This window comes from Rhododendron vialii, chromosome 3a (genome assembly GCF_030253575.1).
Source record: "Rhododendron vialii isolate Sample 1 chromosome 3a, ASM3025357v1".
In the NCBI taxonomy this organism is placed as follows: Eukaryota; Viridiplantae; Streptophyta; class Magnoliopsida; order Ericales; family Ericaceae; genus Rhododendron; species Rhododendron vialii.
The window spans coordinates 21,799,463-21,817,690 of NC_080559.1; the positions used below are offsets into that span (position 1 = coordinate 21,799,463).

At 38.8% G+C, this 18,228-nt stretch overlaps 2 protein-coding genes across 8 annotated transcripts; one reads left to right on the forward strand and one right to left on the reverse strand.

The window, feature by feature from the left end:
- Positions 1-3,035: 3,035 nt before the first annotated feature.
- On the reverse strand, positions 3,036-6,232 carry LOC131321208 (uncharacterized). The gene is made up of 5 exons (XM_058352212.1): positions 6,141-6,232; positions 5,818-5,955; positions 4,636-5,010; positions 4,232-4,299; positions 3,036-4,075 (listed from the first exon to the last, which is right to left on the reverse strand). Exons 1-5 carry the CDS (start codon positions 6,230-6,232, stop codon positions 3,081-3,083), a joined length of 1,668 nt encoding a protein of 555 aa, XP_058208195.1. The 3' UTR covers positions 3,036-3,080.
- An 8,197-nt stretch (positions 6,233-14,429) lies between these two features.
- LOC131320429 (uncharacterized) lies at positions 14,430-18,046 on the forward strand. 7 transcript variants are annotated; one of them, XM_058351136.1, is made up of 6 exons: positions 14,432-14,692; positions 15,065-15,120; positions 15,701-15,750; positions 15,825-16,099; positions 16,366-16,842; positions 16,946-18,046. In XM_058351136.1, exons 4-6 carry the CDS (start codon positions 15,848-15,850, stop codon positions 17,417-17,419), a joined length of 1,203 nt encoding a protein of 400 aa, XP_058207119.1. In that variant the 5' UTR covers positions 14,432-14,692; positions 15,065-15,120; positions 15,701-15,750; positions 15,825-15,847; the 3' UTR covers positions 17,420-18,046. The 7 variants fall into 7 exon arrangements, with proteins under 7 accessions (XP_058207116.1, XP_058207119.1, XP_058207121.1 ...); XM_058351138.1 differs by lacking the exon at positions 15,065-15,120 and adding an exon at positions 15,512-15,586 and having other exon boundaries at positions 15,822-16,099; XM_058351135.1 differs by lacking the exon at positions 15,065-15,120 and adding an exon at positions 15,512-15,586.
- Positions 18,047-18,228: the final 182 nt, after the last annotated feature.

Below are 18,228 nucleotides of genomic sequence, written 5' to 3' on the forward strand. Positions count from 1 at the left end.
GTCGGCGTACGCCAGTCAAAAGTCAGTCAAATATCACTATTCAACCACGTGCTCGAGATTTTTGTGGCCACCCTGACATAGTCTACAGTCCCCTGATGATTACCATTGTGCAGCCGGCTCCCCCTCTTTCCTACACCACCTTTCAACCCAAGTCCCATGCATTTAATGCATGGAGACTTCTCTTCTTAACCCAACCAGCCCAACCAAGGCGGTTACCACTCTTCCTCAGTCCTCTCTTTGGCTATAAATACCCCCCTTGCATTTATATGCAAGGGGTTCACAAGGTTAATGCATCATAAAGAGCATTCAAGTCCTCGCTCTTCTTCTTTTTGCTTTCTCACTTCTCCCATCAGTTGGAAGAGGAAGCCAACACTTCTCCATACACTCACCACACCCCCACACTCATCATCCAGCCCTTAAACTTCAAGTTCAAAACTCCAACCTTCTATAAACTCCAACATAAAAGGTATACCACCTTTTACTCTGCAACTTGTTCTGACCCCCGAGGGGTGTTAGCAAGGTCAAGGCTGGTAATCAATACCAGTCCTGACCCTAAAGCTGGCAGCATTTCAAGGATCGAGTATGGTCATCAACGGCGCACGCTAGTGGTAATGAGCTGTACGCCAATCATGGTGATACGTGCAGTATTGGCGTGGGGATCATTGATCATCCATCTTTTTGCTTTCTTTTCACTTTATCACCTTTCAGCATGATAAGAACTAGTTTACTGCTTTCTGTATTTTAAGGGCTGTGTAGTTATCATCTGTTATTTCTGTTTTAGAAGGCCTCTGGGATCCTTCTGGTCGTGTTCCAGAGCCCAGATCATGCAAAGCCAAGCACTGACCAAATAGTGTAACTGACGTACGGGGTCTTTGGACTGACGTACGACAGTTTCAATGGGTCCAGTGGCTGGCCCTTGCATGTCAGCTAATCTTGGCCTTTGTTCATTTCCCCACGCTGTGTATGGGGTGTGTTTGTCTATTTTGTTTCCTTAAGTTCATTTATGCTGTCTGTAACCATAAATATGCTGTTATACTAACTGTGTGGTTTGTCATTGGTGTGCACTGGTCCTTCCAGAGCCCAGAGGGTTGAGAAACAGGAGCTGAAAGTTTAGATTTACCGGCGCACGCCAGTATACCTGTGGCGCACGCAAGTAGTCCCTGTATGCAGTAGCATGGCCAGTGCATACAGCCTCCCCTTGCGTGCTTCATTCTAGGACAGCGTGCTCTAGTTTGTTTAAAATGCTCACAGATGCATATTCTCAATCTATTATCATTTGCTTCAAGTAAATCATCCATCACATTTCTGCTATATAAATGCAAACTGCTACAGTTTTAGTCCCCTTTTAACTGTTCCCCCACCCTAATTGACTAAAAAATGATTAATGAGAGAAAAATGCAAATATTTTACAAAATGCCTGAGTAGAGACCGATCTCCAAATTGGGCGAGAGGGGTGCCATAAAACCCTTCCCCTCTTGTAACTTGGCTCCCGAACCTCAGATATCGAAGGTGACGACGATCCAGTCTATGCCCTTTTCAAAATCAAACAACGTAGCAAATGTTTCAAGTTCGGTTCCTTGGATATTTCACTGCTAAAACCCGAGTAGCGACTCTGAATTGTAAGCGTTTCGCCGTGCTTTCCAAAAAGGGGCGCACCCAATTTTATGCACGGAAAACAGAATTTCCGGGGGCGTGTGCCCACATAAGCTGAACGAATTATGAACATGACATGACATGGTAAATTTCGGTGTGCCTTTACTCCTTGTTATGATCATAGGTATTCACATGCTAAAAAGATATAGATAATTTATATGTATTTAGTTAGTACACTGGTGCTGGATGATAAGATGGAAGTTGGACCATGGAATTTCATAGCTAGTGGTTATGGGAGGAAAGAGTTCTCAAGGATAAGAACCAAAAATCACATAAGTTAATGGTTAGTGAAATACATTTGAAGTTGCTTGGTTTGTATTAAAATCTCTTTATTATTGTTGTTACTGTATTTGCTTATTGTGTAAGTATAAGGGTTAGAAGCGTAGAGATTTATATTTTGAGTGTCATTCACTCACAATACTTGTACCTTGACAATTTACAAAAGGTGTTGGAAAAAGGAGTGGCTGTTGCTGACCAAGAGCTAATTGGAAACTGGAATCCAAACGCGAGCTCTGTTCATTTTGGCTTATTTATCTTTTTGGTTCTCAAAGTATTAGCGAGTAGCCAATTTTGTCCTCGATATAAACATTTGTCCAATTTCATCCCCAACATTTAAAATGTGTGTCAATTTGGTCCCCACCCCTAATGTCGTCCCTCTCCTCCGTTAAAATGGAAAGCATCAATGGTATTTGATATTTCACCCCAACAATACAAAAAATGAAAAAAGAAAAGAAAAGAAAAGAGAACTGATGCCCTTTGGTTCCTCACCCTTTCTAGATACGTGATAAATTCACTTCCACTTCTTCCTTATCCGTTGAATCCTCTCGGGGCAGCATTCCAATACGTTCTTGAACCCTAACCACCACGATAAAACCCTAACATCAGATCTATACACATACGTTGAAGATAACTTAATATGGAATGGGTATGGAGTCTAGATTTTGCATGTTTTCGGTTGCCATAAAATGTAGTCTACAAACCTATGGCCAAGGGTTGCCTGGAGCCCTAGTTTGAGGAGGCTGAGGGATAAGCTCTAGATTTAAAATGCTACTCCCACCGTGCCGGGTAAATGTTCCAATGGAATCTGTACCTATATCACCTCCACCAGTGGCGTAGCTAGGAATGAAGACCTTTGGGGGCATAACAAAAAAACCACCTTTAAAAAAAAAAAACTATAACAAAATGATACAACAATACGACCAAAAACCAAGATATTCATCAATCCACATAAGAGTTAATAACCTGTCCACAAATACTAACAAAAACTACCGTAGTCATAAACAAAAGTTACTAAACTAAGGTTTTACAATAGACCACGACGAGTTTTCATGTTTTGAAAGCTTTGCATGAGAGTTTCATTGTCAATGCTTTCACATGTCTCTCTCTATATATGCAACCATGCTATCACTTGTCCATTCATCACCCATTCAGTTGCGCCATTGATTCTTCACATAATTCATAGCCGAAAATGCCCTCTCAACTGTAGCAGTCGCAACTGGTAAAGTTAAAGCCAAAACTAAAAGCAAATAGACCAATGGATAAGCTCGGTGTTTTCCAATCTCCACCATTTTCTGTGCAAGATCACTAATTCCATGCAAGCTTGAAAACTCAATGGTAGTGCGCATATCATCAATGTAATTATCAAGTTGATCATCAAGTATCATGGGGTCCATAGAGGAAAAATCTTGCGGATAAAATTCAGCCGTATGGATCAATTTTTCCTTGTCAAAAGAAGAGAACAAGTTAGATGGATTCAGACATGCCACACATAGAAGCAACTCCGTAGTCGATTCAGGGAAACGAGCATCAAGTTCAATAGCTTGCATATCAATAACGGAGTTGAATATCTCAAAGCAGAAATGATGTAAGTTTGTCACCTTATGAGCTTTGCGCCTCTTTCCCCCTCGAGGTACAAACAAATCATCCATATTGGGAATAACTATTTCATGTTTTTCACAAAAAGATGATGTAACATTCAATAGAGTGATCCACCCACTCTCCCTCATTGTTTGGAGCCGCCCTTTCGACAATTGAAGTAGAGCCATAGCATTAACAATATCTTGATCTTTTCTTTGGAGTGCTTGCGATAAGTCATTTGTAATTCCCAATATTGTTCTCATCATATGAAGATACAAGATAAATTCAAAGGATTGCATTGACTCCAACAAAGAAGTTGCTTCTAATCTTTGTTCTAAGTATGTACCATCCTCCTCGACTATTTCAAGCACACCAATCGCCGATGCAAACATACCCATTAACCTAACCAAAGAACTATAATGAGAGCTCCAACGTGTATCCCCAAGCCGCTTGAGACTAGTTTCTTGGTTCAACCCTCGCCCACTTTCGATCTCTCCAAGATTAAGTGCTTTAACAACTCTTTCCACTTCATTTTCTCTAAGAATGTCTCGCCGCTTGCATGATGCTCCAACAACGGTCCCAACTTTAGAGACTAACTGAAAGAGATATCCAATACGATCATCTTTCTTTGCCACAGCTACAAGAGCTAATTGTAATTGGTGTGCAAAACAATGAACATAATATGCAGAAGAATTCTCTTTTAGTATGAGTGCTTTGAGACCATTTATCTCACCTTGCATATTGCTAGCACCATCATAACCTTGCCTCCTCAGTCTTCCAATACTCAATCTAAGTCTACAAAATAAATTATCCACAGCTTTCTTGAGCGACATAGCACTAGTATTAAGAACATGTTCAACACCTAAAAAGAGCTCAATCACATGACCCTTCTTATCAACATACCGAATTGCAAGTGCCATTTGCTCCTTGATTGAATTGTCACGGGCTTCATCAACCAAAATAGCAAAAAGTGCATCACCAACATCTCTAACAATCACATTAACAGCTTCACGTGCAGCCACGCACACAATGTCTTTTCGGATCTCAGGAGAAGTCAACTTATTATTTTGTGGAGCATTGGCCAATACAACAGCTTTAACATCTTGATTACGTTGAGCATGCCACTTTAAAAGTTCAAGAAAATTACCTTGATTATGTGAAAATTCAGACTCGTCATGTCCACGAAATGCAAGTCCTTGATTTAGAAGAAATCGAGCACAATCAATTGATGCATTCAACCGGGTTCGATAATCAATCCGAGCTTGTTCTGATTGCTTCAAAACTATAGTCTCAATATGTTGCTTTTGGTTTAACAAATCTTCACATTTTCTCCACGCTTGAGTATGCGCACTGTTGTGGCCCCCCACATGAGTACGTAGTCTACGTTTCTTTTTCCAATTTGAAAAGCCATTACCAACAAAAGATTCACCTCCCGCTTGATCACCAATATCCGGCTTGAAAAGATAGCAATAAAGACAGAAGGCGGCATCTTTTGTAATGCTATATTCTAACCAATCAGGAAATTCTTTAAACCAAGCCGGAATAAAACGCCACTTCGTTTTCCCAAATGCTTTGTTCGAAAAGTTATGGTTATGAGGCTAGCAAGGACCTTTCTGTAGATATGCCCTACGGATTTGGTCTCGATCATTTGGATTGCAATCCACAATCGAAGGACGTAGCCTTGGATCCGCGGGAAGTTCTGTCAATTTGAGTTCCACACGACTTCGTTTGGAAAGAGAACTCTCATCTTGTATTTGGTCTCAATCATTTGGAATGCAATCCATAATCGAAGGACATAGCCCTGGATCCGCGGGAAGTTCGGTCAAATTCAAATCCACACGACTTCGTTTGGAAAGAGGAGAACTCTCATCTTGTTTTTGAGAATCACGGATTTCATCAGTTTTTGGCTTTGTTTTATAGTATCTCTCCATATCTGTAAACAAAAAATAGTATATAACACATCCGGAAAAAAACAGAGGGGGTCATTTTGATGGTAGTGGGCATTATTGATTATTTTGTTTGCTAAGTAGTGTAGACTTATTTTATTCCCCTAATCCCCTTATTTTATATTATTGTATAGGTATATGTATATTATCATTTGTCAGATTCACCTCCCTAGGTCCCCTTGTTTTCTTCCCCACAAGACCACAAATCAGTCAAACAGATGAATCATCATCAAAATACGATTCATACGAACACAAATTTACAGTATACAAACATAGATGATAGATTCACAGAAAAGGAAGGAGAAACAACCCTAGTTTTTCTTGTAAAGGGAGGAGAAACAAAACGAGAAAAGAAAAATACCCAATTGTCCGACGATCTCCGGCAATCGGCGTTGGAGCTGGTCCGACGAGCTTTGACGTCGACGATCGGCTCTCTGGTTCTCCACTCTCACTGGCAATTTCAATCAATTTTTGGGAAGAGAGAGAAAGACCCACGTCTCTGAAATTGTAAAGAGGACAAAAAGTAGCACTATGGAACAAATATTTTTTTAAAGTCAAAATTTAAAAAAAAAAAAAAAAGTTCCGGAATTTTGCAGCAGTGGGGGCATGTGCCCCCATTGTCGCATGTGCCCCCACTGTCGTCCCTTCTTAAATCCACCGCTGACCTCCACCAATCACAACTACCTTCTTTGAGTTCTTACCCATACAGAGATGTATTTCCCATCCTCAAGATTGCTATCAAGCAAACCTTTTGTATTTGAATGCAGAAATTTCATGGCAAAATGAACCCCATTTGAACCTGGAGAGGAGGGAGAGTGGTGTTTGAGTACTGGAGGTGTAAGGTGTTGAAGCCCAGCCGTTTGAAGCACCGACCGTTAGACGAAGCGTCCAATAACTAGTCGGAGTACTGAGAGGGTGTTCCACTAATCCTTCTTTTTATAAAAGTTCTTTTTCTTCAATTTTCAAACTCAAATATAATGAAATGAAAAATAATTTTTTGATTTTTTTTTGCACCGTATAAAAGATCTCAATGATATCTATCAAAAACAAGATCCATATTGGTAGAAAAATTATTTGCGTAAAAATATAATTTTTAGGCTTAAAATTTACCTTCCTTTTCAAAAACGGAACACTCTCTGACGCTGGTGATGCGTCATAGGTGCACGGGATCTCTGCCCGTCTTCCCATGGCATTCATGTCACTCTCTCTCCTTCTCTAGAAGAGCCAAGCTTTACCCAAAACACTATTAAATCCCACAGATTGTAGATTTTCGATAGATACTCTCTCTCTCTCTCTCTCTCTCTCTCTCTCTCTCTTTCTCTCTCTCTCTCTCTTATATCCAACAGATTATAGATCGATATAGAATGACAGAGGAGAGAGAGAGGAGGAGGGGAGAACGGAAGAGAGAGATGATTGTGAAAGGGAGTTTTTTTTTTCTCAATCTGTTGGAGTGTTTGGGATGAAATACGACTGATACCCTCTATTTTAACGGAGAAGAGAGATGACATTAGAGGTGGGGACCAAATTGACACACATTTGAAATGTTGGGGACAAAATTGGACAAATGTTTATATCGGGATGAAAATGGCCACTTGCTAATACTTTGGAGACCAAAAAGATAAATATACCGTTCATTTCTGTTAATTGTAATTTTAAATCAATTACCTTCAAAAAATAATACGTACTAAAATATTTGCAAAAATATAATACAATCATTATAAACTAGCTTGCTTTCATATACACAACTCAAACCTGTTAATACTGATACACAGAGAAATTTTTAATACCCCTAGGCCACCACAGTGTACCAGATGTTGAACCCCTTACCCTGGTTCATTTGTAACAACGTACCAAAAAGATAAAAGAAAGAGAAAATTTCTTTTTTATTTTTTTAAAAAGATTTTATTAATCATTGAAAGGATATAACGATTAAATTTTTTTTGGTATACCGGCAAAAAGCCACTGAAGAACCAAACAGTAAAGAGAGAATTTCAAAAAAACCTCCATACTTTTACTACAATGCAATCATTATATAATCACAAATACTTACACAAATATTTACACAAAGTCACTCTCTTTACATTGGGACCCACACACACTACACTTTCAATGTGTGTGGCCTCCACCAAAAGATGTGAGTGTGTGTAAGTATTTGTGGTTAAATAATACTCCCTCCGTCCCATTTTTATTGTTTATTTTTGAATTGCGTGCCATTTTTTAATTTTTTCTATCTTTTATTCTATAATATTTTTTGTAATTTTGAAAACTTTGTATTATAGAACTAATCGAGATCTATCAAATAAGATTCACATTACATATTTTTCAAGACCCATACTAAAAGGTAAATGTAAAAGACATTAAAGAGACAAACAAAATAATGGACAATGAAAATGAAAATAGGACAATGTTCTATAGACCTTCAAACTTCAATAAATTTTTAAATGGTGGAAGGCTTACGTTTCCTCTCTTTATCCAATGGTTACAACTAGAGGTGGTAATTTCAACTCATATTTTTTAACCCATCCAAATCTGCCACTTGTAACCCAACCCAACCCAACCCGCCTATATTGTGTAATGGGTTGAACCCACATCAACCCATATTTTTATTGGTTTGCATGGGTTGAAAATGGGTTTAATATGGGCTAGAATTAAAAATGGTCCAACACCCCTTTTTCTCTCTCGCCCGCACTCTCTCCCGTCTTCTCTGATTCTCTCACTACAACCAATCCAATTCACCCATCTCTCTCTCTCTCTAACTGTTTCTACAACAAAACTCAAAAAGTAACGCACTAGATTTAGGGTGGGTTTGAATTTAAAAGATAAGTGGCTTATTTTTGTCTTTATTTGAATTTTTTTTGCATTTGTTAATTTTGCGTTAAACTTTTGTGACTTAATGATTCGTCTAGACGAGAGGAATCGAAAAAGTCATTTTTTTTTTATCGAAACTCATAATTTTTTTTCAAAAAGACAAAAATAATATAATTACAAGACCAATCCCTTGAGCTCCTCTCTCTCTTTTGGGCTTTTTTTGGTTTTGTCCTTATTCAACTTTTTCCACGTTTTTCTTTTTGCGACAAGTATTTTACGATTTTTGATTCGCTCCAATGAGAAAAGTAAAAAATTATGATTTTTACCCAAATATTTTTTAAAACTTTCAAGATAAAGCCTAAAATGCCGGTTGTTGGGATTTATCTTCAATATTACAAAAAATATTAAGGTCAAAGTAAAAAAAATTACTTTTTCGATTCTCTCGTTGAGACGAACTAAAAGTGATAAAAAGTTTGTTACAAAACAAACAAATACAAAATAATTTGAATAGAGACAAAAAAAAAGTCACTCGACTTTTTAATCCAAACCTAAGTCGTGGCTTCGGTGAACGCAACGAAAACCGAAACTGTACAATCGATGGAATCATCGCCTTCCAGACAATTCTCTGATGCGGCCTCTGACTCATCGTCGAAGTTACATTACTGTTTGAAAATGGAGAAAAAAGGGCAAAAACCTGATTTTTTAAAGCTTTTTTAGCCTTTAATTGCTTCATTTTTATTTAAAAAAAATTGAATTTTAATCATAAAAGTTTACTTTTCGAAAAAAAAGAAAAAGAATCCTCTTATTGAGACAAATCAGAGAGAGAGAGAGAGAGAGAGAGAGAGAGAGAGAGAGAGAGAGAGAGAGAGAGAGAGAGAGAGAGAGAGAGAGAGAGAGAGAGAGAGAGAGAGAGAGAGAGAGAGGAAACGGGTCGGGCGGGTTTGGGTTTAGCTTGACTCATATTCGACACAACCCGTTTCGACCCGTTTGCTTTTGACCCATATTTGACCCGTCCATATTTAACTCATAACCCGTCTCAACCCGCCCAAATTCACCCCAGATCCGCCCGTTTGCCACTTCTAATTACAACAATGAGAGGAAAAATTTCCCGCCTTTTCCCCACCCCTTCTCTTTCCAAATTTCACGGAATCAAACGCGTGGGCTAATATTAAGGAAGCAGTTTTCCAACTGGGGACTCTCAAATCGCCGGGACCCGATGGTTTCAATGGTTTGTTCTTTCAACTATACTGGGACACGGTGGGACCTAAGGTGTGTATGGCAGTGAAGGATTTTTTCAGTTCGAGCAGCCTTGTCAGGGACTTTAACCTTACGGACTTGGTTCTGATTCCTAAAGTGCAGTTTCCTGAAACTCTATCACAAATGAGACCTATCAGCCTTTGCAATTTTTATCTCAAGATCATCACCAAGATTCTTGCCAACCGGCTCAAGTTGATTCTGAAGACCATTATTTCTCCACAACAGTCAGCCTTTGTGCCTGGAAGGATGATCCAAGATAATATTCTAATAGCCCATGAAGCATTCCATTTTCTAAAGCGTAAGAAAAAGGGAAAGGACAAATTTATGGCAGTTAAGCTAGATTTCAGCAAAGCATATGACAGGGTGGAGTGGGACTTCCTAGAGGCTTTATTGAGGAAGATGGGCTTTGCAGACGTGTGGGTTGATTGGGTGATGGAAACTGTTGTTTCAGTTAATTTCTCTGTGTTAGCAAATGGTGAGTGCAGAGCAAGCGTATCTCCTGAACGTGTTTAAGGCAAGGCGACCCTCTCTCACCCTATCTCTTCTTGTTAGTCAAAGATGTTCTTTCCAAGCTAATTCAGGAGGAGCTCAAAGGTGACCACCTGGAAGGTATGCGTTTTAATAAATATTGCCCTATTCTGTCGCATATCTTCTTTGCCGATGATGCCATTATTTTTTTGAAAGCTGAGTTGAAAGAATGCAGTAGGATCAAAAGTGTTTTAAAAAATTATTGCAGTGCTTCAGGACAATTGGTGAACTTTGAGAAATCTGGTGCCTTTTTTTCTTCTAACATTTGCGAGGTTGATAGGCAATTGTGCTGCGATTTACTAGATATTAATCGTCTGAAAGGAGACTCAAAATACCTGGGTCTCCCTTCTTTTTGGGGCCGCTCAAAAGCTGAAGCTTATACTTTTTTGGTAGAGAAGGCAATGGGCAAAATGCAGGGCTGGAAAAAAAAGCTAATATCTATGGGAGGGAAGGAGGTCCTTATCAAATCTGTGGTGCAGGGGATTCCAACCTTTGCAATGGCTTGTTTTTTGTTGCCAAAAAAGCTTTGTGATAAGTTGGATGCTTTAACGCGAAACTTTTGGTGGAGGGGCAATACCGAAGACAGGGGAATTTGTTGGGTCTCATGGGAAAAGTTGGGTAAGGCTAAAGAAGAGGGAGGTTTGGGCTTTCGGAATCATCGAGCTTTTAATGAGGCAATGCTTGCGCGCAATGGATGGAGGCTATTGATGAATCCAGATGCATATTGGGCCAGGGTCGACTACAAGAAAAATGGCCATTCCCGGCATTTTTCTTCCCGGCATTTTAATTAATGCCGGAAAAGCCACTATTACCGGCATTTCAAGAAATGCCGGAAAAAAATAATTATTACCGGCGTTTGGTCAAAAAATGCCGGCAAAAGTCAATTTTTCCGCCAAAATAAGTACCGCCAAACTATTACCGGCATTTGTTGAAAAAAATGCCGGAAAAAATCAATATATAATATAAATATTTTTTATTGTGCATTGTAACCCAATATGGTGGCTAGCCTAGTTGGTAGCTACATGCGCGCACGAGGCAAAGGTCACGAGTTCGAATCTTGGGGCAAGCAAATTCTTCACAAAAAATTTGCTTGACACGCGGGCGCCACACAAGCGCCACGTGGGTGATATGCAAGCGACACGTGGGGTGACACATGGGCGCCATGCAGGCGCCCATGTGGCATTTTGTCTTATATGGTACAATTTTTCCCGGCATTTGTACAAATGCCGCAAATGAGTCCATCTATTCCCGGCATTTATAAAGACCTTTACCGGCATTTGTACCATTACCGACACACTCCTAGACGGCATTTGTTATAAATGCCGGTAATACTCTTTACCGGCATTTTTTGAACTTTTAGCGGCATTTATAAAATGCCGTGAAAAGCAAAATTTCTTGTAGTCCTTAAGGGGATTTACTTCCCTAAAACCTCGTTTCTTTGAGCTTCACGGGGCTTTCGAGCATCTTGGGCTTGGCTAAGCCTTCTTCATGGAAGGAATCTCTTGCTTAGAGGCCTCAGGTGGCAGGTCCAAGACGGAAAAAATATTGACTTTTGGAATGATGCATGGATTCCCTCGCTCCCAAATTTCAAGGTCCCAGTGATTAAACCTTCCAACAGTGCCATTGAAAGGGTTGCCGACATTATTGATCCCCAATCTAGACAATGGGACATTCAGAAATTGGAAAAGGAGGTTCCACCAGAAGTTGTGAATGCGGTGAAGGATATTCCCATTTCCCATGCGGAGAGAGCAGACCAATTGGTGTGGCACTTCAACTCAAACGGAAGATATTCGGTCAAGTCGGGGTACCATGTAGCTCATCAAAATCTTATGGAAGGGGGACACTCCAAGCCTAGCCCCTCCTTCAAGCTTGGAAAGGATTTTTGGAAGGTACTGTGGAAGATGAAAGTGCCGAACAAAATAAAAAACTTTTGGTGGCGAACCTGTTTGGATATTTTAGCAACCAAAGGAAACCTTTTCAAGAGGAAATGTGCTAGAGACAATGTTTGCCCCATTTGTGACAGTGGGGAGGAGAGCATTGATCATATGCTTTTTTATTGCTCTTGGGCTAATCTGGTTTGGTTTGGATGCAATATTAAACCTTTTGGAGATCTTGGGGGTAATTCTACTGTTGCAAAATGGGCAGCTGATATGATTGAGAAATTGGGCTCGAAAGTTGGAATAGAGTTTATGGGCAAGGTGGCCACTATTGCATGGAACATTTGGAAAGGGAGGAACGATTACGTGTTCAACTGTGCGATGGTTAATCCTCAAAAAACCATTGCAGCCATTCGTCATGCGGAGATGGAAAGTGTTGATATTCCAGTGATTACTACAGTCCATATGGATAACCCTTTAGCCCAAGAGGAAGTATCCTCTTGGCGGGCTCCGGACATTGGGAAGTTTAAAGCCAACTGTGACGTTGCAATTTCAGTCACCAAGAAAGCCAGCAAAGCCGCTGTGGTTCTTCGGAATTGGAGGGGAAAAGTGGTGGAAGGGGCAGCACAAACAGTGCGTGCTTGCTCCAGCCTTGGTGGAGAATTGTATGCAATTAGAGCTGCTTGTGAAATGCTTCTTAGGCTGGGAATGAAAGAGGTTGTAGTGGAGTCTGGATAACAAGCAAGCGATAACTCTTAGTGTCTCTGAATTGGTACCACCGTGGAATGTTAGAGCTTTGGTGTTGGACATCCGGCAGTATGCCAAAGAAGGAACGGTTCTCTTCAAATGGGTTCGACGGTCCGCCAACAAGGTCGCGCATGAAGTAGCCTCTCTTGCTTTATGTAATTCTCTACCTTGTAATTGGATTTCAAATCCACCGTTATCTCTTGTATCAGTGTTAAACTTGGACTTTAATGAAAGCCAGTAGAGGCGTTTTTTGCGGATCAAAAAAAAAAAAAAAACGCGTGGACTAATTGATGAAATGTTGTGAAGTTTGGAGACTTTGATACGAGCAGAATTGACTGAAGTTTGGAAGTACATTGCAATGGGGGGCGTTTCACTGAGAACTTTTAAGACTTTTTTGTTGTTTTATTTTTATTTGAATTTTTTTTGCATTTATTAGTTTTGCGCCTTATCTTTTTGATTTTCCGTTTTGTCTCGCCAAGACAAATTAAAAAAATAAATTTTTTTATTTTTACCCTAAGATTTTGGAGAATAACCAATTTTTAGCAAAAAAAGTCAACTATTTGACTTTTTTTTTCTTTCTAAAAACTGGTAATTTTTAAAAATATTTGGATAAAAAGTAATCCACAAAGGAATTTAATGTAATACTAGCAAATGTAAAAAAAAATTTAAATAAGAACAAAAAGTGCTACAGTAAAATTAAGCAAAATAGAGTGTCAGAGTTTAGAGTTTTTTTTCGAAATTTCAAAAAATAGCGGCCTTGTTCGTTTAACATATTTACTTTGTTTTAATTTTATTTTTCAATCATTATTTTATATCTTTCTTCAATCATTACCATATTTCTCCAATTATTAATTTAATTTCTCTCTCTATCTCTCTCCAATCATTATCCCTCTCTTCAATCGTTACTCTATTTCTCTCTCCACCCACTACCAAAACTAAAATACGCAAAGTTATTAAACGAACAAGGCCAACTGTTTTTGAAATTTAAAAAATTTAATACACACGTGTTGGGGGGGCCAACTGTTTGTGAAGTTTGGAGACTTTGATACGAGCAGAATTGACTGAAGTTTGGAAGTACATTGCAATGGGGGGGCGTTTCACTGAGAACTTTTAAGACTTTTTTGTTGTTTTATTTTTATTTGAATTTTTTTTTGCATTTATTAGTTTTGCGTCTTATCTTTTTGATTTTCCGTTTTGTCTCGCCAAGACAAATTAAAAAAATAAATTTTTTTATTTTTACCCTAAGATTTTGGAGAATAACCAATTTTTAGCAAAAAAAGTCAACTATTTGACTTTTTTTTTCTTTCTAAAAACTGGTAATTTTTAAAAATATTTGGATAAAAAGTAATCCACAAAGGAATTTAATGTAATACTAGCAAATGTAAAAAAAAATTTAAATAAGAACAAAAAGTGCTACAGTAAAATTAAGCAAAATAGAGTGTCAGAGTTTAGAGTTTTTTTTCGAAATTTCAAAAAATAGCGGCCTTATTCGTTTAACATATTTACTTTGTTTTAATTTTATTTTTCAATCATTATTTTATATCTTTCTTCAATCATTACCATATTTCTCCAATTATTAATTTAATTTCTCTCTCTATCTCTCTCCAATCATTACCCCTCTCTTCAATCGTTACTCTATTTCTCTCTCCACCCGCTACCAAAACTAAAATACGCAAAGTTATTAAACGAACAAGGCCAACTGTTTTTGAAATTTAAAAAATTTAATACACACGTGTTGGGCATATCCCATTATTCTAACCCTAGTTCTGTCTTCTTCCCCCCCCCCCCCCCCCCGCTCTCTCTCTCTCTCTTCCCCGATACGACTGGTACACGCCGGAACATGAAGCGATATGGAATTAGACCTTGAAGGTACCGGATTTTTCAAAAAAGGGATGTACCGGCCGGTACGGAGCGGTATTGACAACCCTGCAGTTCATGAATCATAACCAACTACAACGATCTCTATCCCCAAAAGAGTCAAGCGCAGCACCCCCTGTTCTGTTCTAGTAAAAGCACCAGGTCGATTTTCTTCTGTTCTTCTCGTATATATGTGTATATAAACATGAATCATCGATGTATGCAGTTGTGTTTGTATGAATGTATCACCAATCTTTCGTTGCTTCTCGATTTCGGGGACAAATGGTGGTTATATACGCATACATCCGCACATAAATATATGTACATTCTCTTTGGTTTTCTCGAATGCAAGTGAATGTCTCTGAGTTTGTATAAGATTCATGTTTTTGTGATCTTTTTTCTTGTCATCGTTTTGTGGATGAACTAGTGGAGTGATAGCAAACGGTGAAGTAAAATAAGTTAGGTTAGTTTCTGTCGCCTATTCTTTCTCTCTCTCTTTTTGTTAACAAGCATGGTTTTTTTTTTTTTTTGTAGGAAGCGGTAGTTTCATTGATAACAATATATGGAGGCCTATAGGAGACTAAAGTTAGGTAATGGACTTACACACTTCTCATTCCTGCGCACAAAGATGAGTAAAAAAAACACGAATCCAAACTTAGGCTACCCTAGTTAGGTTTTCTAATTTGTGTTTCCATTCCATTCCTTTTCTTTCTTTCTTTTTTTTTGGGTATTAAACCCTCCACAAATTCATGATATGGGAGCGATTGAATTTAGTTTACGAAGATTATAGTTTCAAAATCATATTATCGAACTATATTGAAGCTATATAAGTTATATAAATTCGTCTATATAAGGCTTTCATGGAGAAAATGTACACCCATTTGGGTAGAGTCTAGAGATGATTGTGGGTAGGAAAAATCACTATTACTCTAACTTGTGGCCTTTTCTCCTTTTGTTATGGCTTACAAACTTTGTATGTAGAAGGGAGAACCTACGAGAAGATGAAAAAAGGTTAATGAAGAGTGAGAGAGATAAAAAGATTGTTGCTTCCATTTGGTTAAAGACACTTCTTCTCTTCCTTGGTTACTCCTTTTAGGGTTTTTTTTTTTTTTGTGCCTTACAACTTGTATAATCTCTCATCTGATGGGTTGGTATTGAATGCATGTGTAGGAGCTCGTAATCAAGCAAGCGGAAATTTGTTTGAGATTCTCGCAATAGAGGTAAACGGATAAACCTTCTCCTTTGTTCTTCAACAGCTTCAATTTCTCACTGAAGAATGTCCTATTTTCAGCAGGATTTGCATTTTACACGACGTCAATGAGTTCCCCTACTAGTTCACCTGAAGATTCCCCTATGAGTTCCCATGAAGATTCCCCCATGAGTTCCGATGATGACTCCCCGATGAGTTCCCATGAAGATTCCCCTATGAGTTCTGATGAAGATTCCCCGATGAGTTCCCCCGACGATTCGGAACTGATATGCTCATGTGGGCTTCCTGCAAAACTAATAATATCAAGGAACAGGAGCCCTTATAGGTTATTCTATAACTGCCCCAGAGGTCAATATAATGTATGTCCTTTAGGAATTTTTTTATGAGATGCTACAACCACACCCAAAATCACGCACCCAAATACACACCCTCGCACAAAACACAAGGGTTCCACACACACTGCATAGTGTGTAGTGTGTGTGGGACCCTTGTGTTTTGTGAGAGGGTGTGTATTTGGGTGTGGTTGTAGAATTTTTGTTTTTATCTCCGCCTTCTCTTTCTTTTGTTGCAGTCAACATTTATATTTTGTCTATCATAACTGAATTTTGTTTGGTATCATTGGTAGCAATGCGGGTTCCGCCAATGGTTTGATGAAACAATGCAAACTGACAATCAACATGTGGACCAGATAAATCTGATTAGCATTGAGTGCATCCAACTACAAGAGAGGATCAATGAAATCGAAGAAGAACGGGGTCAGGAACGGAGTTTACGGTTCAAAGAAAGAGCGGAGCTTAACTCGCAACTATCAGCTGTGAAAGACGAGCTCAACAAAATCAAGAGTAAAATCAAACCAGTGAACAAGTCCAATCCTACTTCAGCAGGTGTTACTTTTCAGACGATGTCGATGAGTTCCCCTGAAGATTCCCCTATAAGTTCCTATGAAGATTCCCCTATGAGTTCACCTGAAGGTTCCTCTATGAGTTCACCTGAAAATTCTGAAGTGATATGTTTCTGTGGGCGTCTTGCAAAACTAAGACTCTCAATGACCTCCAAGAACCCTAATAGGTACTTCTATAACTGTCCCAAACGTCGAAACAATGTAAGTCTATTTTTTCCTGTTCCCTTCTTCCCTTTCTTTAATCAACCTGCATTATTGTTCCATACTTGTATTCTAATCAAATTTTGTTTCGTATGATTGGCAGCAATGTGATTTCTTCCAATGGTTTGATGAACCAATTCCAACAGGTGATCGATGTGTGGATGAGATGAATCTCATTAGCAGTGAGCGCAACAGACTACAAGAGAGGGCCGATGAAATCAAAGAAGAATGGGATCAAGAAAGGAGTCTCTGGAACAAAGAAAAAATGGAGCTACACTTGCCATTATCAGCTTTAAAAGACGAGCTCAACAAGATTAAGAGTAAAATCAAACAAGAGAATGATGGGCTCGACAAGATCAAGAGCGAAATCAAACTAGAGAATGATGGGCTCGTCAAGATCAAGAGTGAAATCAAACTAGAGAATGATGGGCTCGACAACATCAAGAGTGAAATTAAACTAGAGAATGATGGGCTCGACAACATAAAGACTGAAATCAAACTAGAGAATGATGGGCTCGACATCAAGACTGAAATCAAACTTGAGAATGAGTCAGGTTCAATGCCTCCACTAAACTAATTATCCAGCTCTGGGCTACCTGTTGTGCCTTACTGCTTTATATGAAGCAAGGTGTGCTATGAGGGAAGGTAGGGCCCACTTTGGGGCCAATGTGCTGATGAAAACCATTTATTTTGTAGTCTTTGTCGAGAAAGTAATTTATGCGAAGAATCAGAGTGATTGGGTAATGATAGCTACTTGATGGGATCACATTTGGGAGGTAGTTTGTTCTCAAAATTACATCTTATGTTCTCTTTTTTCGAGATAAATGTGATCTAATCATCTAGCTATTGATCTCGTTTTCACTTGTAATCAACTCGACTGGCCAACAAAATGAACAGTTCTCATTAGCTCAACGAGCCTGATGTGGACCTCGCCCTCTCCCATTGCACTGCCTGTTTTGCAGCAGATAACCCGAACCCCTATCCCAATTAGTGTCAACGCAGATGAGGATGTAAATGTTGCAGTGGGCATGGTATGCCATAGAATCAGCAAAGACTAACAAATATTGGTAATGTTCTCTCTGCAATTTTGAGTTTTTATTGTAGATATAGCAGACAAGTAAATACACTAGTTTCCTGTAAAGAACCAAGATATTTGGTAAAGCTTTGCAATTTGCCAAATTAGGTCCAATTGATCGTCTTCCTCGATGACCACTGAAATTGGTTCTATGAATTTTGCCCTAAATAGCTTGAAAGCCATCATTCTTGGGTTCCTTTTAGTTTCTTTCTCGTGAGTAAATTTGCTTTTGTGGATCTATGGATTTTGCACTAAATAGCTTGAAAGTCTGTCATTCTTGGGTTCCTCACATTTATAATTGTTCTTAGGCA

Excerpts from the sequence above, each read along its gene's own strand:
- LOC131320429 (XM_058351133.1), top strand. The coding sequence starts at position 15,848 with ATGAGTTCCCCTACTAGTTCACCTGAAGATTCCCCTATGAGTTCCCAT. Across the intron at positions 16,100-16,365 it reads GCCCCAGAGGTCAATATAAT|CAATGCGGGTTCCGCCAATG; the intron begins GTATGTCCTTTA and ends TATCATTGGTAG. Across the intron at positions 16,843-16,945 it reads GTCCCAAACGTCGAAACAAT|CAATGTGATTTCTTCCAATG; the intron begins GTAAGTCTATTT and ends TATGATTGGCAG.
- LOC131321208 (XM_058352212.1), bottom strand. The coding sequence starts at position 6,232 with ATGAAATTTCTGCATTCAAATACAAAAGGTTTGCTTGATAGCAATCTT. Across the intron at positions 4,300-4,635 it reads AATTTTCTTGAACTTTTAAA|ATTGAGTATTGGAAGACTGA; the intron begins GTGGCATGCTCA and ends TTGTAGACTTAG. Across the intron at positions 4,076-4,231 it reads TATGCAAGGTGAGATAAATG|CATCATGCAAGCGGCGAGAC; the intron begins GTCTCAAAGCAC and ends CCGTTGTTGGAG.